This window comes from Halichoeres trimaculatus, unplaced genomic scaffold (genome assembly GCF_033239565.1).
Source record: "Halichoeres trimaculatus isolate MK-OKI-2021-1 unplaced genomic scaffold, fHalTri1.1 fHalTri1_scaffold_3, whole genome shotgun sequence".
Taxonomy (NCBI): Eukaryota; Metazoa; Chordata; class Actinopteri; order Labriformes; family Labridae; genus Halichoeres; species Halichoeres trimaculatus.
This window is the reverse complement of record NW_027437181.1, coordinates 18,306,165-18,330,412: the sequence shown is the minus strand read 5'-3', so window position 1 is coordinate 18,330,412 and position 24,248 is coordinate 18,306,165. Positions and strand designations below refer to the sequence as shown.

The following is a 24,248-nucleotide window of genomic DNA, read 5'->3' as shown; positions in this document are numbered from 1 at the left end:
TAGCTAGTTTTAAATGAGTTTAATGTTTGGTTCCGTCCCCTAATATGCAGGTACAGCAGTCCAGCAGTTTTAGTGGTTCTGTTTAGCCCAGGAAGCATCTCCCTCAGCCAAACCTTTGAGGCCATAGACATTTAATAAAAGCAACTACATCATTTGAAAGCAGTATAGTATTAATACTTCTGCTTGTGTATCATTTTATTTATTTATTTATTTTTATTTTTATTTTTTTATTTATGGGGGGGGGGGCGGCTAAGAAAACGCTATCATTTCATAATTTAAACACAAGGGTATGTTTTTCAAGCTAATGCTGATCACAGAACCTTTACTGGTGCCTCTCAGTACCTCACTCTTTTTGTTCTGTCTCTTGTCTTTTCCTGCTAATGTTGAAAAGACATGCTCATCACTTTAGAATTGAACCCTTTCTAAACAGCTTCCGTTTTTAAAACTTCAAAATAAAAGATCGGTCATCTGAATAAAAGGTATTATTTATACAATGTAGCTGGGTTTCCGGTTTATTGCTATTAGTGTGACTGACTTTACGAAGCTCCGCTTCAAAAGGTTTTCCCCACTCTCACGTGGACGCGCGCGCGCACTCATTCTCACTCTTAAACACACACACACACACACACACACACACACACACACACACACACACACACACACACACACACACACACACACTTACTCCTTTCTCTTTTCAAAAGGCCCTTGTGAGGCAGATTGACAGGCTAGAATGAAAATGAGGCGGACGCTCGGTCACGACTTCAGTGCGTACGCGTCCTTTTGAGAAGACCTCTAAACTTGGATCATATCACCATGGGAGCTATTTGGGCTGCAAGGGACTTTTGTTTGTTTTTGCTCTTGTTAAATAGTCGCCAAAGCGCAGCTCTTCCAGAGAATCGAGGTGGGACTGTAGTAAGTGTGTGTGTTCATGTGTGTCTGCGTGTTGTGTTTTCCACTCATGGAGAGTGCTATTTTACGCACGCTTTCAGGCGCTCATGTTGTTTCTCCACTTGTGACTTTTTTAACCTTTCAAGTTTCTTAGTTCACGTAAAAGTATTGAGTGTTGCTGTGAAAATTAATTTTCTCTCATCAAAATAATCTGTAAGAACCAGCTCTATGTTTAAATTGCGTCAGCACTCATTTTAGGTTTCATGTTAGTTGCATTTGATTTTAAAATATCCGACTGTAGGCTGTTTAAAGGGGGTTATGTTCACCCCCTGTTATGTTCTTTTTCTCTTTCCCCCCCTCAAAACGTATAACAAAACAAAAAGTGACCCAATTGTAAACTTGGGCCAAATAGTATTTAATGTACAAGGCTGTTGAATTGGTTGTGGTAAATATGATCTAAAAGGGTCCCATGGATTTCAGCAGATCCATGTGCAGAGGGAAGTGATGGCTGTCACATTGATGCTATTTGTCAGACTACCCAAGGCTCCTACAAGTGCACGTGTAGAGCAGGCTTTAAAGGAGATGGAAAACATTGCGAAGGTAAGTGTCTCCCTTTTTAATTCTCCTGTGTAATGCACATTCATAGGTGGTTACATAACATTATTAATTCTGTACTTACATCGTCTTTATTTTCTATTAGTACAAATTTCTTCATTCTGTGTAATGTAGAATTAACATAACTTTAGGCACTCAAGTTGTTGTGATCTTAAATGTTTTGCATTTTAAGCTTTCCTCATTCACTCATGAGACGTTCACTTCTTAGACACTGATGAATGTGACTTGGAATACAATGGTGGCTGTGTACATGAGTGCAACAATATCCCAGGCAATTATCGCTGCACTTGTTATGATGGATTCAATTTGGCACATGATGGACATAACTGTCTCGGTAAGATCAGCTTTAAAGCATTATTAAATATTTTTTTGTGTGTCATAACTTGCTTTGACTTCATGAGTGAACTCCGAGAGTGCGCTGTGTGTAAAGTTTCCCACACTCACAATACTCTTGAGCTAGATTTTGTAAACATTAATTTCAGCGTAGTACAAACTATTTTGGTTTTGTACACACAGGGGTTTAGAGTACATGTAAATTTTAATATGTGTAATTTATATTCGATAAAGCGTTAAAAGCATCTAAAATGTTGGCCAAAACAACTGTATTTTAATTACATGAAGTTAAAGCTCAGTGGAGAATGAAACCCATATTCTTACACATTTTTGTAAACACAGTTAATCATTAAATCAATCCCCTGTTCCGCAGATGTGGATGAATGCAAGTTCAACAATGGAGGCTGCCAACACACTTGTGTCAACATCATGGGCAGCTATGAATGTCGCTGCAAAGACGGATTCTTCCTCAGTGACAACCAGCACACATGCATCCATCGCTCTGTTGGTGAGTGTATTCCATAAACACTTGTTCTACAAACAGAAGCCATATCTTATGCTTTAGCTTAAAGACGTTGGTTTCCTCCTCCACCTTCACTTTTGTGGCCCTGTTGTCTTAGGTATTGTGTAAAAGTTGAGCTCTGAAAAGTTTCATGTTCATTCTTTTAAGAACTTTTTTTTGTGTGTGTGCTTGTGCATGTATTTGCAGAGGCTTCTTTAAGCTCATCGTATTAAGCTGAGAAAAAATGGAAAATCATGTCATGAATTCTCCCAATATTCATATACAAATCTGAGACTGATGCCTCAGTGTGGGGTGACAGGTTCAAGCTGGCTCCCGTCACTGAGCTTTTATCTGTAGCAGCCTCATGCTGTGGGAAAAGGATCGCTGTGTCTTGGAGAACAAAATAAGTTAATAACTGCAACACTCAGATCTATGTGGTCTGTGTCACAGATTAGTCTGAAGTGCCTTTGCATTGTCTTCTGAACTGAAGTCACCTAAATGGAAGCACTTTCCACTCCATCGAGTCTTGACAACCCTTTTAAATCCCTCGGACCTGTCCACTCAACTGTGACCTGTCTTTATAAATGCTGCTTTACTCATCTCATAGCACTCTAAACAGAGTGTGTTTCAGCTTATTTCCTGAAGACTTTACAAAAACTTTTTCCATGCTTAAAGAGTTTTCTCCCTCTCTCAAAGAAAACACAGTGGTTGATGTTTTTGATTGAGTAATGCGTGAGAACAATCAGTGTCTTTGAGGATGCCAGACTAATCTCTCAGTGTGTGTGCCTTTGTGTAGAGCAGGTCAGTCACTGTAGGAGAGTTTCATTGTGTACCTCTCTCCCTCTCTATCCCAGAGGGCCTCAACTGTATGAATAAGGAGCACAGTTGCGCCCACATCTGCAAAGAGACACCCAAAGGGGGTGTGGCCTGTGAGTGTCGTCCAGGGTTCGAACTGGCCAGGAACCAGAGAGACTGCATCCGTACGTAATCTGCAGCATGACACCAACTTCACACAACACGCCAACCAAGTCACACACAGAAACTCAAATGTTACACTGATTAAATGTCCTACGGCTGCAATGTCTGTCACCCTGCAGTAACCTGTAACCATGGCAATGGAGGCTGCCAGCACACCTGTGAGGACACAGAGAGTGGCCCTATATGTAGGTGTCACATAAGATACACACTGCAACCAGACAAGAGGTCATGTGTAGGTAAGAAAAAGAGTTTTTGGGCTCAAGTGCTGCTTAACAGTTGACTATTATCGTCATGCTTTATGTGTGTTGAGCACTGAAACACAATTTCGATTTTTTTCGATCTTCTAAGAAAATGTTTCACTTTTAAGACTCCTTAAAATGACTCAACTCTCTAATGGGTGGGTCTAGCATGTCTTTTATTTAAAAGTAACTTTTAGTAGTTTGGTCATTTAAAACAACTGCAGGTAGTTCTAAAGAAAACAAGAATAACAATCTGCCTTTTGGTGTAATCAAAGCACAAATCATTATAAATATCACTAATTCTGTCACGCTGGTAGTGTTTTAACTCAGTGGACGAAGAAATGAGCAACAGCTAATTCAGAGTCCCAGTTTTGAAGCCAGGTGAGGTTTACTACATTTTAAAGGTACTGTGTAGTTTAAACTTAAGTGTGGATTATTATTATCTCAAAAACCTTTCAGCTTTAAGAAGACAAAATAGGAAAACAAAACATGTAAAGTGGTTGTTTAAGAAATGTTTTCCCACATAATAAACCATGACTGTGTGTTAATGTTGGTATACATTTTTTTTTTTAAAAAGACCTCAGCTTAGGGAGTGTCAATTCTGGCTGCAGCTGACGGTATGTTGAGCTTTGTTTCTTCAGTATTGTGAAGGCTATCTTGATGAATAATTGAAGACACAGTGACTGGAAACATCTCCCTCTGTAAGGCAGTGTACATTTTTCAACACAATGGTTATGTAGGATAAAGATCAGACATTGGGTAATATCTCTCCCTCCACCAGCAGTGTGTGTGAGGTCCTGGAGTATCACTGTGATGTTGTCTTTCGCTCCACCTCATAATCTGTGTGTTATCTGACACACACCAAGCAGCTACAAGCTGGATATCTCAAGTGTAAACATGCATCTGGTTATTGAAAGATGAGCAACACAAGCATCTGGAGTAGCTGATGTTCATAGGAAAGTCACACGTGTGCTTGTGTTGTTGTGTTAATTTTGTGAGTTTGTGTACCCATCCTTACTTCATCTGAAATGTTTTGTGTATCACAGAACGAGATGAGGCCACGACTGAGTCTGCAGACCACAATGCAACATTCTTCACTGAAGTGGACAAAAGGGTTAAACGAAGACTCCTAATGGGTAATTATGCTCACAGCTAATAGTGTGTGTTTTATGTGCATGTAGCATTACTGAGAACCACTCAAGGATGTTAAACAGGAGAGAAGACTAAGGTCCAGTAAACCTGTGCATTCTTCAGACTCTTGAGCAAACTGTGAAATGACTACTCACTTGCTGTCTCGCCCCCAGCTTCCCCTCCGAAAAATATGCATTTGTGACAGTGTGGTACATTTCACGTTGTCCTTCCATTTGGAGAGGGCAGAGTGTGAATTTTTTTCTTATATGGTCAGTATTTATCAGGTGTATGATTCTGGGCCACTTGATTTGTGCAAAACATTGCATCACTGGCATTTTACCAAGGCTGTACATGAGTGACACAGAATCACAAGTAACAAGACATTTCTGCCACTTCTGCCTAACCTATGAATTGTAGCACAACAATACACAAAATCCTCAATTGTGTTTATATTGAATATGAGGAGTGTGTTTTCCATTCCCTTAAGTACTCAAAGCTGTTGAAGCAAGTGTTTACAATCTGCAAAGAAACTGGTTATTTTTTGTTGAAGGCATTGCTTTCATTGCATCAATTGCGTTGTTTCAAAAATTATATCAAAGCTCTGTTTACCAAGGATGTCAATCTCATATTTTTGTGATGTTTTTAATTCCAGAAACATGTGCCGTGAACAATGGGGGGTGTGACTGCACCTGTAAAGACACATCCACAGGTGTTCGCTGCAGCTGCCCCATTGGCTTCACTCTGCAGCCGGATGGAAAAACATGCAAAGGTCAGACATAAAGACAAGAATGAAGTAAAAGACAGATTTAACTTGCTGATATGACAAAGCAAGTATTGGTTCTCCTGTTTCTCACAGATATAGATGAGTGTGAGCACCACAACGGTGGGTGTGAACACTTCTGCAGGAACACCATAGGAAGCTTCGAGTGCAACTGCAGAAAAGGCTTCAAACTGTTGACTGATGAACGTTCCTGTCAAGGTAGGACAAAAATACCTTCAACCTTCAACTTTTTTTCTTGAACTACCCCAAAAGTAGCCAGATATTTATAGGAGGGAGACAGATGTTGTTAGACTCATATTGTCCATTGCTGCATCTGTTTTTAAGAAAGAGTTAACCTATGATTCACCAGGTTAAGAAGACCTGATGTAGCACACTGTACATGTCAAATTTTACTTGGTAGGGGAATTCAGGATGAGACACAAACTTTCGTCTGTGGGTGGGAAATCCCTCCTGCTGAAGATTGTAACTGACTGCCCTGCTATTATGTCATCTGCTCTTTCTGATTACAGATATAGATGAGTGTTTTTTTGAGCGCACATGTGATCATACATGTGTGAACTCCCCTGGTGGTTTTCAGTGTCTGTGCAACAAAGGCTACACCATGTACGGACTGGCCCACTGTGGAGGTGAGTCTGCTTCGTGAGGTGGGAGCTCTCTTAGTATTACATGCAAACAGAGAGGAAGCTGGGATTAAAAAAGATGTTGTAATATAACTTGTTGCTTGTTTTTTATAACTGAACCAGTAATGAAAATGACATTTGTTTTCCCCTCTGTCAGATATCAATGAATGTAGTGTAAACAATGGCGGCTGTGAGCAGGGTTGTGAGAACACCTTGGGAGGATTTGAATGCTTTTGCCATCCTGGCTATAAGCTTCACTGGAACAAAAAGGACTGTATTGGTAAGCCTGTACCTCTTCCTATGTGAGAGACACATCTCTTGAGTGTCTGCTCTTTGTTTGGAAACACTGTGACATTTAGGACAAGTACTTGGGGACAAAAACAGGAGATACTTTGAATTCTGTTCTCTTTTTCTCTTTAATTCTCTGTCACTCAGTTTTCTTGTGCTTTAGTAAAACATTCAAAACGCAATGATGCTGTCACTGTTGGATTTTTGTGCTTTATCTTCATGTGCCCTCTGCCATTTTGCAATCCAAAGTGATCCTTTTTACCTTGGAGTTTTGTTGTTATTCCTATCTAGAGGCTGAAGGTTTACCATCTGCAAAACCCAACTCTAAACCTACCCTGAACTGTAGTAAGCAGGAGGGAGGGGACCGCTGCTTCCTGACGTGCCAGTCCCAAGTTCATATCAGCAGCGGTGAGTTTGTTTGAGTCTGATCTCACCTTTGAGTGACATCAAGTCTATGTTACTGATATAGAACTATAATATTGCTTTTTTTAAATATTTTTTTTGTTAAAAAATGAGATGGAATTAAATCTAAATGTTGCACAAAAGCTAATTTGTTTGCAAGAGATAGGGTGACTTTTGGAAGACTACAACTTTGACCCATAACTTTTTGTGGTTAATTGCAAAACTAGAGGTCTGCAAAATATATAAGGCTTCAGTATAGAAAAAAGTAGTGCTTATATTTCTTTTATGAATAATAAAACAGTGAAAACTTCAACATGTTGTTCAGATATTCTTTTTTATCTGACACACATCAGTCAAGCCCACCTTCATATTTTCTCATCAGGATTTAAGACCCATGACAAAGGAAAGGTCAGGTATCACCTGATGCAGCAGGGCTACATCATATCAGTAGACATATAATCAGTCACTAAGTCTAGCTGTTTGAAATCTGGTTGTGTGTCAGCATCGGTTCACACAGCAACTTTTCGTGTTCCTACATGCCGCCTGTTTGCTCCCTCTGACTTGGCTTTTGTGGCCTTAACTTTTGTCTGTGTTGGTCTGTGTGTCATGGCCTTTCGTGTCTGCAGGGACGGAGGATTCCTACACGGTGACCTGTGGAAGGCCCCTGCCTTGCCTGGCTGAAGCACAAAAGAACAACAGCAGCTTGCATTGCTTAGGCAAGTACAAAACATCACAGATTAACATCCATCTTTCCGCTCTGCCACACAAAACAGTAACTCAGGGATGGCTCAGGCTTGACATGTTTTCAGTTGATAAATACTGGGAGTAGATGAAAATGACAAGGTTTTTTTGTCCCTCTTTCCCACAGGTCCAGAAATGGCAAATGTTCCACGCATTAAAACCACAGCCACTTTTAAGTCTGGTGCTGCAAAATGCAACTTAAAACGAAGTCATGAAAAACTCAAGGAGAGCTTGAACTCAGCACACTCAGGTACAGAGGTTGCCAAACAACAAGCAAAACAAGGCCTCCAAAACACAAGACTTAGATCACACATAGACAGGGATTAAGTTTACAGCCCCTTTATGTTGCTGGTTAAAAAAACATTACAGGTTTACCCAGAACTGCCAGCATTTAAAGCCACAGTCTTTAGAAGATAAAGCAGACCTCAGAGTCAAAGTAAACCAAAAACCAAAGGCGAATGTGAAAGAAATTTTGTGGGGAAAGTGATGTGGTTAGGAGTGTCTTGAATGTCTCAGGGCAGCACTGTGTCTGGCAGTGACAGGAGAGGATGTAATTAGCCATAGCATGCCTTTCAGCTGGGTCTGAACTAGCCATCAATCAAACGGGTTTCCAATTGTGGGATTATTTTGCTCCTCCAACGGATATTGATTTGGTTTAAATATCCCCCACACTAACTGAAAAGGCACATAATTGTTTCGAAGAACAGAGAGTGTCACTTTGAAGTCCATCCGTTTTTGGCTTTTTAATCTACTCTACCAACAAACAGATTAAAGGGAGTTAAAAGAAGATCGCCCATGTTCAAAGAAGCCCGTGTTTCCTCCGTCAAAGATTTTCTCTGACTGACGCTTGTGCGATTCTGTTTGTTAGATAGCAGGTTCCTCTTCACTGAAAATGTCCAGTTCAGCTACGTGAGCCTTCGTTGCACCTCTTCTGGACAGCGCACACGCAGCCGCCATGGTAGAAAAGCTGGTGAGGACGACGGCTCATCTATAACAGCTGAGTTTGAGCTGGATGTGAACCTAGAGGAGGTAACAGGTTGGTCTCTCTGCGCTTCCTCTCTGACTGCCTGGGATCTTTCCTGCATCCTTCTTTCTGTCTCCTGCTGCTGTCTGTTTATCACTAAATGAACCACACTGTAAAAGTATCTCCTGTTTTGACTCAACTATGGTGGTGGGCTTTAGGATGGGACTCGGAATCTCTTTGCTTTTGTCCTTCATGAGTGGTGGCGTAGTTTTCTCTTATCCTGACTTAATGTTTTGTTTGTTTTTATGTCAGTGAGCATATCAGGCTTCGGGAATAAAAGCCCAATTTACAATGGGTGTGAGACATTTGTTGTGGAAACAGTTGCGATATCAAGTGCCTCTCTCAGCAGAGAGCTGTGACCTGAGCTGTGTGCGCCGACGCTCAGAAAAGAGGCTCAGGAAGACCATCAGGACCCTGAGGAAGTCCATAAACCGGGAGCAGTTTCACCTCCACTTTGCTGGATCTGACTATGAGCTCAGCAAGACTCTGGGCCAGGCAGCTGAGCTTCCAGGTCACTGTGTGGGAGGACAGGTGCTGATGGGCAGGAAATGTGGTAAGTTTAGTCTTGTGTTTTTCAATATAGAGCACATCCTTAAGGCTGGGAGACACAAAATTCAGCCCAGCTTCTCTTCACCTCAAAGTATTGAGGAATTTTAACTCACAGATGTAGCTTAGATCCAACCTGTTAGGGTAGTTATGGCTCTGACAGGGCTTCATACAAACAGTAGACTCTTAGCAATTTCTTCAGGCAATTGAAATGGTCCATGCTGGTGAGATATATTTAGACAGGCTGTTTTAATGATTGGATTTGGAACAGGTGTTGGCCAGATGAATGCCATATTTGGTTTTCAAACATGCTGTAATGAGCTCGTCAGAGGGAGAGCGAGCTCACGTAGAAGAACAGAGACTCTGTTGTTGAGATCTTCCAGCATCTCAGGATCAGAGTGTAACATGAGGGCTGATGGCAGCTCTCCTGGTAGCTGTTGCCTCTTGCTTAAGTTTTATATACAACCTGTGATGGAGAAAATGTTCATTAAATAAGACCGCACACTGTCAGTGAAGGAGAGCTGAAAAGCTGGCATGTGTTTTTTCTGGCTTTTGGGACCGTGCGCCCCTGATTTCGGGCCTCACAGTAAGTTTTCTGCCTGCTGCTCGCCGTCTTAATATCATTTAGAGCTGAAAGGTTGCCTTTTGTCTATTGAGATGTCAAAATGTTTGTTCAAATGTAAATGCTTTGCTCAATATTTGCAAGTCTTGTGCAAATGTCAAAGATATGCAGATCCTCAAATGCTTTTTTAGTTAAATCCCTGAATTGAGTGGGCAAGTAGCTGTAACTAATCAGTGGTTCCATGAGATAACAGCTTTTTATTGCATATATTTCCCTTTTACTCTACTTTTTTTCCGAGCCTCTATACTGGCATCAAAGTTACTTTGGCTGCTGGGCTGTGCCGACATGATTTAAACCCCAGCTCCTACCCTTCGTTTCTCCTGAGTCTCAGTAACTCAGCTCCTGAGTGTGTTGATTTCTTGACTCCCCCGCTATGCTTTCAGGTCAACATTAAGCAGTCTATTGGCCATGGCAGGGGTGTAGACATGTAATTTGGGAGAGGAGTGGAGGGGGGAGCTGAAAGGCATTCTTCTTAACCTCCAGCTCTTTAAAGGAGCTATATTTTTCCCTCCTCCTCCCCCAACTCCCACTCTGGCTTAGCTCGGAGTGCAGTTTAGTCCTATTCAGTTTGCCCACTCCATTGAAAAGCCCATTTGGGGCTTGCTCTCACTGCCTCAGATGGATGGCAAGACAGACTCTTGTGCATTTGGAGAAAATATGCTTTCTGTTCAGAGGAGCATCTCCTCTCTATCAGTTTGGGTTGCTGCTGCCTGAAGTGGCTGAGAATCCAGGATGTTACCTATATTTAAATCAAACATGAGGGTGTAGTTACATTGTTATGCAAATATTGTAAACTTAAAATGTATTTCATATTGCTGGTAATCTCTTTACTTAGCACAGCCTCTGTTTGACTGCATAAAAACACCTATTTATATATAAAGGAAGGCTTCCACAAACACATGAACAAAATGAATCCAAACTTTTGCTCTCAGTGCGTGTCCATGTCTATTTGCCCACTATAGTTGACTTGTTTGCATGTTTGTTTTAATGTTGAAGATGTTTAGGAAGTGCTGTTGATTCAAGCTGGCAGTTTGAGTGCTGTGTCCCCCCTGCCCCCCAACTGGGGCCACTTTGCATGACCCCCAGCCACTAAACTGCTAAAGAGAATTGACTTCAGCCACACCATGGGAATCAATTAGCATCAGTTGTTTGGGCCTCGGCTTGATGGGCGCGAGCAGCGATTGGGCCAAGCAGAATGGGGGGATTCAGAAACCTGACCCCTTTTATTGGGTTCAGCTCCTTACCACTGTGATACCGTGGTGTTTTCCTATGTCATCAAGTAGGCACAGACTGGGGACTTGAATAGAGGTGAAAGGTCTTTTAAACCTCTTTGGGGCCATCAATTCGAGGACTCTATAGAAGTGTTCTTTGCATTTGAAAGGCTTCAAGGTTTTTTCTCTCTTTCACTCTCACTCTCTCCCTTCTCGCACTGCTTCCCTCTGTCAAATAAAAGCTGTTAGAGGACAATGCAATGATGGCTCCTCATGGTCTTTCAGAGTAAACAATGGGTTCCAAAAATGAACTGCTCTTGAGAGAATTACATTTTCTTTCTGCAGAAGAAAATCGAACAATTTGCTGAGCCACGTAAAAAGGATCGACATTAAAGCTTTTGTGAGTAGCTTTCAGAGATTGTGGTTTCTTTGCTTACAGATGGCTTAAAGGCTACAACTCAGGCACATTTTAAAGGCCTAACAATTAATTGATTTATTCTTGTGTGAGATCAGGGCCATCCAGTTTTCGAGGGAACTTCTAAAGACCATCAGGCAGACGCAGTAATTCTCAAATTAATTACAGGCATCACTCTGTGTGGGAGGAATCAAAGCAAAATGGCGCCACGCTCTCTTTAATCAAGCCTTTGCACTTTTGTGAGATAAGAGGAAAATACTCCTTTTGATTTGCTCCTGTGTTTGCTTTTAAGAGAGGTGAGGGTGCTTATAGTGGTTTAAACGCTCCTCCCCAATGCAGAGCCATGGTGGAGAAAGTATTAGGACGTGTCAAGAGGGGGTTTGTGCTTTCTGCCTAAATGCTTATTTTGTGTTTTTGTGGAAAACTTTTCAGACTTGTTTCTCCAAGAAGCCCTGGTGAACTCTTAAACTAAACTGTAAACTCTGTCAAAACCACTGATGCTTGAAATGTTTTGCCAGTAAGTAAAGCTTTAAAATCTGTCATCAGGCTGATAAATTGACTGGGCTAAGCTTCCTTTGATGTGTGAATGATGCTCTTAACTGTGTTTATTCATTTCAAGCGTGCACAAGGTGCTGTTTGATTACACTTAAAGTGGCAGCTGATGCAGTCTGGGTAACTTCTCTTCAACTGTCTCATCATGCAGATGAACCACTGTAGTTTTGTATAAATCATCAGTGTGGTTGGGACTGTTTGACTATGTGTAGCCACAGGCCTTCCTGCAGTGTCAGTTAATTACTGTATGTCTACATTTAACATTGGCTGTCCTTTTTTTTTTCTTTTTTGAAGGCAAGCTCAACATGAATCAGATCTAGCAGCTGAAAATAATGCTATAAATGAAAAGTTCAGACTCACTTGTTTGTTTTGTGTGATTTAAAAAAGTTTTTTGTTCAGTTTTTGAGGAAAAAATTGGATATCAAGGCTTGGTTCACTTTATTATGGTAGTTTATTCATCTCTACTTAAGTTATTTCTAAGAATGGTAACATATGTGTTTAGAATTGAGAGAAGATGATTTTTCAAACCATCTTTTGTCTCTAATATGACAAAGCAACAAGCTACAATCTTGGCCGCCGTGAATCTGCTCAGTGTATGTTTCATGTGTCTCTGTGACCCCATCCATTTGAAGGTTGATTTATTGACCTTTCTTTCACCTTGTGTCTCCTTCCCTGTTGTCTCTTAGTAAGCTGCAGTGTCGGGACATACTTTGATGGTGACCAGGGCAGGTGTGTTTTGTGCCCAGCTGGAACATATCAGGATGAAGAGGGACAGATGTCCTGCGAGGTTTGTCCTGGACCTGAGGGAGGAGATGTCTCGAAGGTGGTCGGGGCTCGAAACATGTCAGAGTGTGGAGGTAAGAGTCAAGTCACTGATCTAGTCACAGGTCTGGAAATTTTAAACCACAAATCTTTGATTTATTTATACATGTTTTGAGCATCTTTTGAGAGTTTGAAATTTAAGAATCTCATTGCCAAAAAACTTTTTCCTATTCAAAATTTTAAAGAACAACACTCTTGATTAGGCTTTATTAATTTCACTGTGCTGGTAACTGTTTTTCCTTCAAAAATAGCATTTAAAACTAGAGGTAGACCGATAAATCGGCCGGCTGATATATTGGGCCAATATTTGGACATTTGTCTCTATCGGCCATTGGCCGTATTTTCTTTTAAAAAGCAGATTTTTGATCCGTTGTATAAAATGACGCAATTTTTGATCAGGCACAAAAAAGATGAGCACCTCAAACCACTTGGATACATTACATACTTTTGTTCAAATTATATTATTAAGTTTAAATTTCTTTTTTGACATTTTAAGAAGAGTGTGAATGTTTACTACTGCTTGTTACACTGTGTGTTTACTCAGACAAAATATTTCATTGTTTTGAAAGCTGAATAAATGTTCAGAGGACTGGACACGACTTGTTGTAATAGATTTCTTTTAGTTGCTCAGAAATTGCTGCGTTTCACAAAAATGTGATAAATATGTATTTATTTAACAATCGGCCTGAATATCAAATTGGAAAAATCGGCTATGCATATCGGCATCGGCTGCCCAAATTTGGAAAGCATCGGCATCGGCATCGGCCCCCAAAAAACCCATATCGGTCGACCTCTATTTAAAATTTTTATTTACATAAGAAATGGTTTCTAAAATTTGGAAGAGACAAACAAAAAGCAGAAAAATAAATGAAGGCACTGTAACAATGTGTAGGAAACTATTTAGAGAATATAAGCCACACAGGAAGCGATGGTGCCTCGATAAGGATCTCTTCCCGGCAGATGTTCTGTTTTGTGTAAAGTCAAAGAAGCTTGAGCTTAGATGTTGAAGATCTATTTGAATTCAAAAGGTGAACAAGCTGCTTTCAGTCTGAAATAAAAGGCTGAAGGAGCCAGCATGTTTTTGTCTCCTCCTGAGCTGTTATCAGAGTCACTTTGTGGCTGAATCCCAGATCCCATCTCCTCCGTCAGACTAAACAACAGAAGCTATCTGAACACTCCCACTCGCCCAGTTTGTATTAGTCATGTGTGAGAGTGGTTGTGCATCAGAGATAGATTCCATTAACCTCATTTCTTAATGGAAAGGAGAAAAGTTTCTCAGGTTCGTCACTGGAAATAAAAATCTTGCCATGAACTCAAGCTGTGCTCCGCTCCAAGGTTTCTAGGGTTTGTTAAAATGTTGCTGTGGTTAACAGTATGATACATGTGTGTGCTCAGGTCAGTGTTTCCCTGGTCAGTACTCCCACGATGGCTTCATCCCTTGTCTGTCCTGTCCTCTGGGAACCTACCAGCCAGAAGTGGGACGCACATCCTGCTTCCCTTGTGGAGGAAACCTGGTAACCAAGCGGAGTGGTGCTGTCACCTTTCAGGAGTGTGAGACCAAAGGTAAAAAAATGTCAAGAGTGCTCTCTGTCACTTGGTTTAGAAGAAAAAAGGAAAGAGCCCTGTTGAATTTAGTTTGCCATACTGGAGTCTGATGTTTTTTGTATGAGTTAAAAGAAAGATACTGAGTTGTTGTCTTACATACTCCATGAAGGGAAACCCCTGAGGTAGTTTGGTTTGGTGAAGTTTTTCTTACTCTTATGTCCATTTTACTCTTGTTGTCATCATAACAGAATGGCATGGTTCCTGAGTCTGTGGACCTGTTTATGGGGTCTTTAAGGCACTCTGCTGCCCTCTGCAGCTGAACCACTGTCTGTGCGTTCAACTGTTTGACTTGATTTTAAACAACCAACCCACTGGGGTCAGGGCGTGGGTTTAGTGTTTGCCTCATGACAGTGCTTTATAATATATAATTCAGTTGGTTGAGAAAAGGTTTTCTGTGCTTAAAAATGGCAAAGTTTTTTAGTCTCTTTCAGTTGCATGTGATCATGAAAATGTTGTATCTCAATTTATTCTCTCATAAGCTCCAAAATAGTAGGAGCCTTATTTCTTGATGCAAACATTTAGCTCAGGAGTATTATTGGCAGAATAATATTGATTTGCAGTCCTCTGTCTCAGTGCTTTGCTCCTGCAGCAAGGTTGTAATAGTTTTGGATTTCTCACTACAGTTTGGTATTAGTTTGTTTTGACATTTTTCCATTACAGTTAAATTGTAATTAGTTTTAGAGCCGGCTTTCTAGTTTTTATTTAGTTTTGATTTTTGCAACAAGGCTTAGTTTTAGTTTAGTTTTAGTTTTTTCATACCTTATTAACCAGGTGCAGGATTCAAAAAGGTCAGAGTAAATATTTTATAATACTATTTATTTTTAAGTTCAACATAGTGCTCACTGCTCAATCAATGCTGATACTGAAATGTTGGCTGCTGCCTTAAACATAAGAAAATAATATAAACTTAATATAAAAAATATAAACATATATTATGTAAAAATAATGTAAACATAAAAAAAAATATAAACATAAATTTTATAAAACAATATACCATGAGCTTTAATAATTAGAAACTTGGACTCTGTAACAATAAAGGCAGACTCAAATACAATTAAAGTCAGACTCACATGCAATTTAACTATTACAGATGCTCTAATTCATTGCTCCACTACGTTTCGTCGCAGCACAGCGCACAGCGCACAGCGCGCAGCGCACAGCGCGCAGTAAACAAGCTCGTCCCTATACACCGCTATGATGGTGCTGTGCGGCACTAACAACTGCTGAAAACTGTCTAAAATTGGTTGGGAAAGTGTGTCAGATTAATTTAAACCTTTAAGGCTTTTAATATTGTCAGAAACGATAACAAAGGACATTTTGTCTTTAATTTCAGTAAGTTTCAGTTGGTTTTGTGAACACAAGATACAGTTTTAGTTTACTCATCGTTTTTGTTTTCTTTTCTAGTTTTTATTAGTTAGAGTTAACTGCAATGTATTTTAAATTTTAGTTTTAGTTTCTAGTTTTGTTTTAGTTAACTATTATAACCTTGTCTTGCAGTCCAGTGCTCTCCAGGACATTACTACAACACCAGCACACACCGCTGCATCCGCTGTCCCACGGGCACATACCAAGGAGAGTTTGGACAGAACTACTGTGTGGCATGCCCTGGAAACACCACCACTGACTTTGATGGCTCCACCAACATCATGCAATGCAAAAGTAAGTTTGTTTAAAAACTTGTACAGCTGGAGGTTGAGATGCCTGAAAGGCGACTGTCCCAAATAATCCACACGCATGCTTGCTGGATCGAGAACAGAGCAACCTATTCAACTCTTTGATCTGTAACACTCTACAGACCGACATTGTGGAGGAGAGCTGGGAGATTTTACCGGCTACATCGAGTCACCAAACTACCCGGGAAACTACCCAGCCAATGTCGAGTGCACGTGGACCATCAACCCACCCCCCAAACGCAGGATCCTTATTGTTGTGCCAGAGATCTACCTGCCTATCGAGGATGAGTGTGGAGACTACTTAGTGATGAGAAAAAGCTGTAAGGTTTCAAACAATGCTCTCTTGAGAGAGAGGATTAGTTACTTCTCTGTTTCAGGACTATTAGTTTTGTTTAATTGTGCTTAGATTCAGCTAAGATTGGTTGTTAGCATGTTGTGGCGATTTCCATGTTACCATAAATAATGACATATTTAACAAGCATTCATGTTGTCTTGTGTGCTCCAGCTCTCTCCAACTCTGTGACAACCTATGAGACATGTCAGACATATGAACGTCCCATTGCTTTCACCTCTCGCTCCAAGAGACTCTGGATACAGTTCAGATCCAATGAGGGAAACAGCGGGAAAGGCTTCCAGGTCCCATATGTGACGTATGATGGTAGGAAGAAAGAATATTGTTTTGTGGTTCTTTTCTTAAAACAGTCTTTTCTGTCACCCTCAGCTTTTTGTGCAGATTTGAGGCATTATATTAATGAGCTTTATTTTCCTTTCATTTGTTTTCAGAGGATTACCAAGAACTGATTGAAGACATTGTCAGGGATGGAAGATTATATGCTTCAGAGAATCACCAGGAAATCCTCAAGGTTTGTTGTTACATGTGTTTCACATGAAACATTTTTCAGTAGAATCTTTGATATTTTAGATTTTTTTTTTTTTGATTGATGAAACATTTTAGTACTTGGTCATCTTAAGTTTCAACGGAGTACAGCAACTTCTTCTGCTGACCTTCTCACCATACAAATAAACACAAAAATTATTTCCTGAGTTTGTTTTATTAGTTGTGTCATTTGTTGAAGATCTAAAGTCAGTCTTGCATTGACCTAGAAGGCCTTTTACAAAATTGGCTCACCCTCTCAAAACTAGAGACCCTGACTGAGCTGCCATCCCAACAAACATTAGCATCATGGAATTAGATTAAAGCTCTCATGGGCTTGCTGATCTTCTTTTAGTTTAATTTCTATTGAATAATTTTTACAATTTAGTGTTCAAACTTATACTTAATACTGATATTTGCTTCTAAATGTGGTTATGGCTTTCCTTTCATACATTTTGTTTTCTCATCAGGACAAGAAACTCATGAGGGCGTTGTTTGACGTGCTGGCTCACCCACAGAACTTCTTCAACTACACGGCACAAGAATCAAGAGAAATGTTCCCCAAATCTTTCATCCGCTTCCTGCGCTCAAAAGTCCTGAGGTTCCTACGTCCTTAGGATTACTCTACTTATACTCTGCATAATTCATGGAAAGCTTGCACAGATACAGGCCAAAGTATCTGATTTATCCACAGATTACTTTTAAAATATTCTGTAGTTATCTGATCTTGCATGCAGTAATACTGGAGGGGACCAAAAGTGATCCTGAAGGGAACTTGGACAAGTGAAGCAAATGGACTTGAAGTTGGAGCTTTAAGAGGGAGAGAATGGTGATGAATTTGTACAGGGTGCAGACCTCAGATAGGTGTCAGGGAATCTGGATCCTCTCTCTTTGTTATGGACATTGGAAACAAGACAGGAGAACTGTAATGACTTTACGCCCTTCTTTAGATTTCAAGGTCATCATATGTTAGCTAAACAGATGTATACACAGTGTCGGAGAAGCTGTATGTAGAGTGTGTATCTAATCTTAACATAGACTACTTTTACAGGTAGAGGTAAATCATCAGAAAAAATGTTAAATGTCTGAAACAAAATATAGCACAAATGTTTTTTCAGGAACATTAGCACTACTAAAAAAGTAGTGGTACCACATTAGCAATTATTCAGATCGATGCTTTTGTATATGATGTAAAAAGTTTAGGGAAATGCTTATGTATACTAGGATCTATGTACATTTTTGACAGTAGACTTGCTACCACAGCTGGCAGCCCATGAGTTTGATGTAAAGGATGTGTGAGTGACTGCAACAGCCCAGAAGAATTGTATTATTTTACAATTAATTTACAGGGGTACCATGTATTCATCAATACATGGTGAACAAGCAACCAAAGACAACTGCAAACAGCACAGAGAGTAGAAAGAAAAGTGATTTGAGAGATTCAGTAATATGTCAGAAAACTGAACATGTAAGAAAATCTATGTAAAATAGAAGTGAGCTTTGTGCCTGTCTTAGATGACATATGTATGTATATTTTTCTATGGTTTTGTACATCTAATATGCTGTAAATAAAGATAGAAAACTTATTTTGTGTTTTTGTTCCCTTCCTCAACTTTATTTCGTTTTGCCTCTTAAACTAAAAATGAAGACATATTTAATATTTTTGAAGCACAATTATTTTTAAACACACTATAGAAATAAATTTATGTGTAAAGATTTTTATACATTTTATTCTCTTGAGTTTTTTTTACTCAGCTCTCATAGTTTTTCAATTTTATCCACTGTATGTTTGATTTAAAAAAAAAAAAAAACTATGGAACATTTTTTTTAATGGACGTATATCTCTCCGCCTGGTGGGAATGTCTGGTTCGTGCGATCGAGCGCTCCCTGTTATCCTGCTTGCGGAAGCTGACCCGCCATCTCCGGAAACCACAAGTCAGCTGCTCGGAGGCTGATGGTGTTTACCACAGAATAATCTTGATGGCAAATGTCCTCAGTTTTTAGCGTTTTCTTATAGCTGTGGCTTGATTTTCTCTGAAAAGGCACTGACTCGTTTTAATAGCAAACTGAAAATCTGTGGCTGTAGAGATGAAGTGCGTGTTTCTCCTCGAAGCTCTCCCTGTGGTTTGTTTTGTTCTGTTGAGCCAGGTGACAGCGAAGGTAAGGCTGATACAAATTCGGTTAGCCGGCGTTATGGAGAAAATGGTCACTAAAGCAGAACCTTTTTTAGTTTTAGATCCCCTGAAACAAATGAAATCTCTGTTATTTTACAGTAGCTTGGCATAATATTGGCCACGTCTTGGTCTTGGAGTCTGTGGTTTTCCTAGGTCGACATAAATGGTGTTGAGGTTTTAAACCTGTTTATAACAAACCGTACTATCAGTGCTTGTTAAACTAATGTGGGTTTACCAAGAATCAAACATTGTAACCACCTGAGGCAATATAAGAGGAGTATGAGGCTAGCACGCCACGTTGGCTTCAGCTAACTTTAGCTACTGAGCTGTAAGCTGACTGTACCATCTGATGCAGATTACCTAACATTAGCTTTAGCTGCTCATCAGTCAAAAACTCATGTTATGTTCGGTATATGTTTTATTGGTGAAACATGTTACACCTCTCAAAAATATGGGGTAGACATGGATGTAGTGTTTGTCATGACTAAAATGATTAAAATAACTGGTGAAATTAGTTTCACATATTAAACAGCATCAAGAACTTTTTTAAAAAAACTAGTTCCTTATTATTGTTATATTAATAGTAAAACCTTTATTTCAGCAGAGCTGAAGCACACAAAGGTGATAACAGAAAACAGTAGAACAAGATTTACAAGGAAATAATACCATTACGATTTTGAAATATAACTGCAGCAGAAAGGAAAGTGAAGAAAACCAAACCTGAACCTAGGTGTCACTCTTATTGTTCACATATGCCTAGATGCTGTTCAAAATGCATATAGAAATATGTATACCAAATTAAATTGAAATGGTGTGCTATATGTGATCCATCTGTTGCAGAATTCTGAGGATATCCGTTGCAAATGCATCTGTCCGCCATACAGAGACATCGAGGGACAAATCTACAAACAAAATGTGTCCCTGAAAGACTGGTACATTAACACCACATACAAATCATAAATGGTTTGAGTTTCACAACATGATGCTAAGTCATCAATGTGACTTCCTTGTTTTTCAGTAACTGTCTCCATGTTGTCGAGCCGATGCCTGTAGATGGAAAGGATGTGGAGGCATACTGTTTACGCTGTGAGTGTAAATATGAAGAGAGGAGCTCAGGGACCATTAAGGTAAGATGCTGATAAAATTTGTGCATCACAAAGTAAGGGATGGGATTTAATTTGCTGTGCTATCTAAACCCTGTAGATCTGCACATTACTATACTGTTTATTTTTAGTCACCGGTAAAAATGAGTGTAGCACTTTGTTGGCTGAAGAAGCAAGCAAACCCAACTGCAACAGTTTTACAGTGATCACATAAAGAGGGCAATATTTGTTAAGGTGGTTAGGTGAATTTTAGTTTCTGAACAACTTTTGTGTTTTCTCTATGCCTAGGATGTGTTCAAGAAAACCAAACCATCTCTTTGTTTCATATATTTTTTAGGTCACAATCATAATGTACCTCTCCATTTTGGGTTTGCTGTTGCTCTACATGGTCTACCTGACTCTCCTGGAGCCAATGTTGAAGAGGCGTCTGTTTGGACATTCACAGCTTATCCAAAGTGATGATGATGTTGGGGTATGTGTTGCTGTTATTACACACAATAAGACATAATCTCACATTAAAGTAATTATGGTGCTGCTCCCTATTCTACCCTACCAACATGTGAGTTTGAACCACCTCTTGTGATAATTTTATGTTACTGTTGCACAAAATATCACATGGGATACATTCCTCTGTGGGTGCAGTATAATTCAGGAAGTTTATCTGATTTTGAGTTCCAAATACCTGAGGTTTAAAAGGCCATTTAAAGGGTGACTTTGGAAAATACTGTAAATGCCTTAAATTTCCAAACATTCAATCTGATGACAGTTAATTTACATGACAGCAGGTTATTTACAGCTCTACAGCTACAGAGATTGGTGAATAGTTTCTAAAAAGTGCTGTTTCACTCTAAATCAGATCCATTATTAACCTCAGTCACAGGCAAAGAGCTGTAGAAGGAAAGTGTTGAAACCAGTGGATGGTGCAGCCTTATATCACTTTCAAATTACAACCTATCGTCTCTCTAACTTTTGGATCTAACAGGATTTTAAATGTTTTTAAAACAGGTAAATGTCACAGGTCTCTATAGGGTAAAAAATAGTTATTACTGCAAGATTTTTGGGAGCTATACCTGTTAGGTTTTATGTAAATATGGGTGTGAAAGAGAAGGTATGCCTGTCAGAATGGTAAGTAGAATTCAACTATGAGCTGTTAGTAAATAAAGTGCATGATTAAAAATTTACTTAACTACCTTTTACGAAATTACTTTTAGTGTCAGCACCCCATGCTTGATGAGTATACCTAAATGAAAAAATAGATATCTGATAGCTAACCAGCTTGAAGCAAAACAGCAGTCGTCTTCAGACTGCAGAGCAATCTCAAACATGACTTTTTGCCAATCTCTGACAGTAAACCAGCTGCTGATAAAGTCCATTCTCAGGAAGCGGAAGTACAATTAAGATACTCAAGGCTTCCACTAAGAACAGTGAGGCAGCTTGCTCTCCTCTAGTATAAAAGGGTTTTGGTATTAATGAAAGAAAACAGAGACTGTCTGTGCCTGAAGGGAATTGCCGCCAACACGCTGAGCACTCGCCTGTTTTCACTGGCAGAGTCCAGGCAGGAGAAATTGTTATATGAGAGGTTTTTTTTTTTTCATAAAAAGTTTTACTGTTGAAATTTTCCTGAGCAGCAGCAGCAGTCAACACCAGATGTTTCATCTGGGTAGTGTGAAACCATGCAACCCTTATTAAAAAGGAAAGGTGGATGACAGCAACATCATCACCCGGATTACCATCAAACATAATGTTTGTGTGAGAAATGTAAATATTCTAAATATTAAGGTTGTATATGTGACTGTACAGAGTAATGGGATGTGTAGTAAGAAATAACCTGCTTCTTGACAGGAAGATTAACTCTAGAGGAGAAAACCTTCATTAATGTATATCTGTTTGACTCAGAGTTGGACACTGAGCCAAATTTAAAGAGGGTGATTAAACAGAGTAAACCTTTTACTACATTAGCTGTGGAGGAAATGAAATGTTTAAACAGTCTTTAGAAAGGGTTCCTAAATGACAAGTGTGGCCCATTTTCCTCAATTGATTTATCACAAGTATCAGAAGAATCATTAATCCACCTCACCCACTCAGTCTTGTCAGTTCATTTTGTCTTGTTTTTTAATAAGAAACATTGATAAAACTTTTATTTTCAAATAAATTATGCTATATTTAAAAAAAGAAGCTTGTTTACCATTTTAGGACCAAGTTTGAAATTACCATGATCTGGATAATTGACTGCTTCCACTGATGTTGAGAGATGTTAACACTTGGATGACTAGTGGCCATGTAGTTTTTTTAATAACCGATTTCCCTTAGTATTACACTTCAGCAGTTTTACAGCAAACTGCAGCTTTCCTGTCTTTTGAACTGGAAGAGCATGCAATTCACAGCACATTTGAAACACAATCAGTGTGTTTTTGTTTAGGCAGTTTGCTTCAGGACTTGACTTCTGAAATGAAGACATATAGCGGTAGGAGGCAGGAAGAGGAAGGGCATTGCCCCAACCTTGTAGGGACTGTTAAAGCATTAATCCATATGTTTAAGGTAAATTGTTGTTTCTTCTGTTGTGAATTTCAGGATCAACAGCCTTTCGCCAATGCCCACAATGTCCTGTCTCGCTCTCACTCTCGACCCAACATGCTAAACAAAGTGGAGCATGCTCAGCAGCGCTGGAGGAGGCAGGTCCAGGAACAGAGGAAGTCTGTGTTCGACCGTCATGTTGTTCTTAGTTAAACTACTATCTGCCCTATGATCAAGAGTTACTGATAGAGCAAAAAATCAAACACACCACAACAACTACAACAATTACAACAACTACAACAATTACAACAACTACAACAATTACAATAACTACAACAATTACAATAACTACAACAATTACAATAACTACAACTACAACAATTACTACAACAACAAAAAACACTGTGAAGAAGCCCACAATTAATAAATTGCCTGCTTTCTCTTATTTCTACTTTGTATCTCATCAGTGTGAAGCTTCTGAGGTAAAAAATTATGACAGAGTTTAAACCCATGCAGGTGTAAATTCCCAGCTGGGGACTCCTTTTTTTTAGTCTGCAGGCAGCACAAGGGGTAATGGTGAGTGGTTTTTGCACAATCTTGAATGAAAAGTCTTAAAAAGCATTCCCAAAAGCTGAATTTACTATCTGGTTTGCAGAAGTGCCAAGTCACCAGAGAATTTCAGATAAAAAAAAATGCAGAGATGTTATCAATATGACATTATAATGAAAAGTTCATGTTGATATTTTCTAACATCTTCTGGATCTTTCTAACTTCAGTTTCAATTGAAGGAAATCAGGTCAAAGCTGATCTGTCTTTTACTCTCACGAAACAGATGGCTTTTCGAAGAAAAGCATCCAAAAATCTGTTCAATAACTCTAACATTTAGCAGGCAGATATTAACGCTAAAATAACTTGGACCTAACTGCTGTAATCACAGGACAAAGTGAAAAATGTAAATCCTTCAGCCTTCTTAAAAAATGCATGTTTTGTATAAAAACCTTTTATAATTACGTTTTCAATCCTCCATCTCTCCTATGATGTTTACTGTCTGGTGTTAACTATCATTTAATGACTTACATTTGATATTTTAACATAGATCCTCTGAACCTCGTCTATGAAATTGAAAAATTTCTCAGTGATATCATAGTGAACGTAGCCGTGCTGGTGGTCCTCACCCTTTTCTAAAAATCAGCGCTCTCTTCAACTGTTAAAGCACATCTAATGAATAGTCATTGATTGTCTAACATCAGTTCCATTATGAAGCTCCATGTTGTCCGCCGGGCTTCATCAGAAGGCAGTGTGGTGTTACTCTGAGTTATCTTTGTGTGTGATGGGGCTGTGATTGTGAGCAGAGTGGATGAAGAAGAACCACTGTTGGCAGACCAATGGAAGTCTTCTTAGCTATGTATGTGTATGTGATACCTTTGAAATAAACTTGTGTAATATTTGTGACTCACATGTGTTTACATTTGTTGATGCTTCACACTAGCTGTGTGCTGAATTAATCTGTTGAAACATTAGTATGATACTGGATCTAGACTTTACCCGGGAATTGCATGCAAGACAGTGCCTTCATGTTTGAATTCAAGAGT

General features: G+C 39.4%; 2 protein-coding genes across 3 annotated transcripts; both read left to right on the top strand.

Annotated features, from left to right (window-relative positions):
• The first annotated feature begins 767 nt into the window (after positions 1-767).
• On the top strand, positions 768-18,357 carry scube2 (signal peptide, CUB domain, EGF-like 2). 2 transcript variants are annotated; one of them, XM_074666364.1, is made up of 23 exons: positions 768-904; positions 1,375-1,491; positions 1,715-1,840; positions 2,213-2,347; positions 3,196-3,321; positions 3,439-3,555; positions 4,605-4,694; positions 5,342-5,458; positions 5,546-5,668; positions 5,980-6,096; positions 6,248-6,370; positions 6,670-6,786; positions 7,407-7,496; positions 7,649-7,771; positions 8,390-8,557; positions 8,892-9,098; positions 12,578-12,748; positions 14,109-14,276; positions 15,816-15,977; positions 16,114-16,311; positions 16,497-16,649; positions 16,775-16,854; positions 17,336-18,357. In XM_074666364.1, the coding sequence occupies exons 1-23, from the start codon at positions 817-819 to the stop codon at positions 17,480-17,482; spliced, it is 3,063 nt and encodes a 1,020-aa protein (XP_074522465.1). In that variant the 5' UTR covers positions 768-816; the 3' UTR covers positions 17,483-18,357. The 2 variants fall into 2 exon arrangements, with proteins under 2 accessions (XP_074522465.1, XP_074522464.1); XM_074666363.1 differs by having other exon boundaries at positions 1,372-1,491.
• A 418-nt stretch (positions 18,358-18,775) lies between these two features.
• tmem9b (TMEM9 domain family, member B) lies at positions 18,776-24,202 on the top strand. Its single transcript, XM_074667321.1, has 5 exons — positions 18,776-19,025; positions 19,880-19,971; positions 20,058-20,166; positions 20,480-20,614; positions 22,714-24,202. The coding sequence occupies exons 1-5, from the start codon at positions 18,954-18,956 to the stop codon at positions 22,867-22,869; spliced, it is 564 nt and encodes a 187-aa protein (XP_074523422.1). The 5' UTR covers positions 18,776-18,953; the 3' UTR covers positions 22,870-24,202.
• Positions 24,203-24,248: the final 46 nt, after the last annotated feature.

Excerpts from the sequence above, each read along its gene's own strand:
- tmem9b (XM_074667321.1), top strand. The coding sequence starts at position 18,954 with ATGAAGTGCGTGTTTCTCCTCGAAGCTCTCCCTGTGGTTTGTTTTGTT. Across the intron at positions 19,026-19,879 it reads TGAGCCAGGTGACAGCGAAG|AATTCTGAGGATATCCGTTG; the intron begins GTAAGGCTGATA and ends CATCTGTTGCAG. Across the intron at positions 20,615-22,713 it reads AAAGTGATGATGATGTTGGG|GATCAACAGCCTTTCGCCAA; the intron begins GTATGTGTTGCT and ends TGTGAATTTCAG.
- scube2 (XM_074666363.1), top strand. The coding sequence starts at position 817 with ATGGGAGCTATTTGGGCTGCAAGGGACTTTTGTTTGTTTTTGCTCTTG. Across the intron at positions 905-1,371 it reads AGCTCTTCCAGAGAATCGAG|CAGATCCATGTGCAGAGGGA; the intron begins GTGGGACTGTAG and ends CATGGATTTCAG. Across the intron at positions 3,556-4,604 it reads AGACAAGAGGTCATGTGTAG|AACGAGATGAGGCCACGACT; the intron begins GTAAGAAAAAGA and ends TGTGTATCACAG.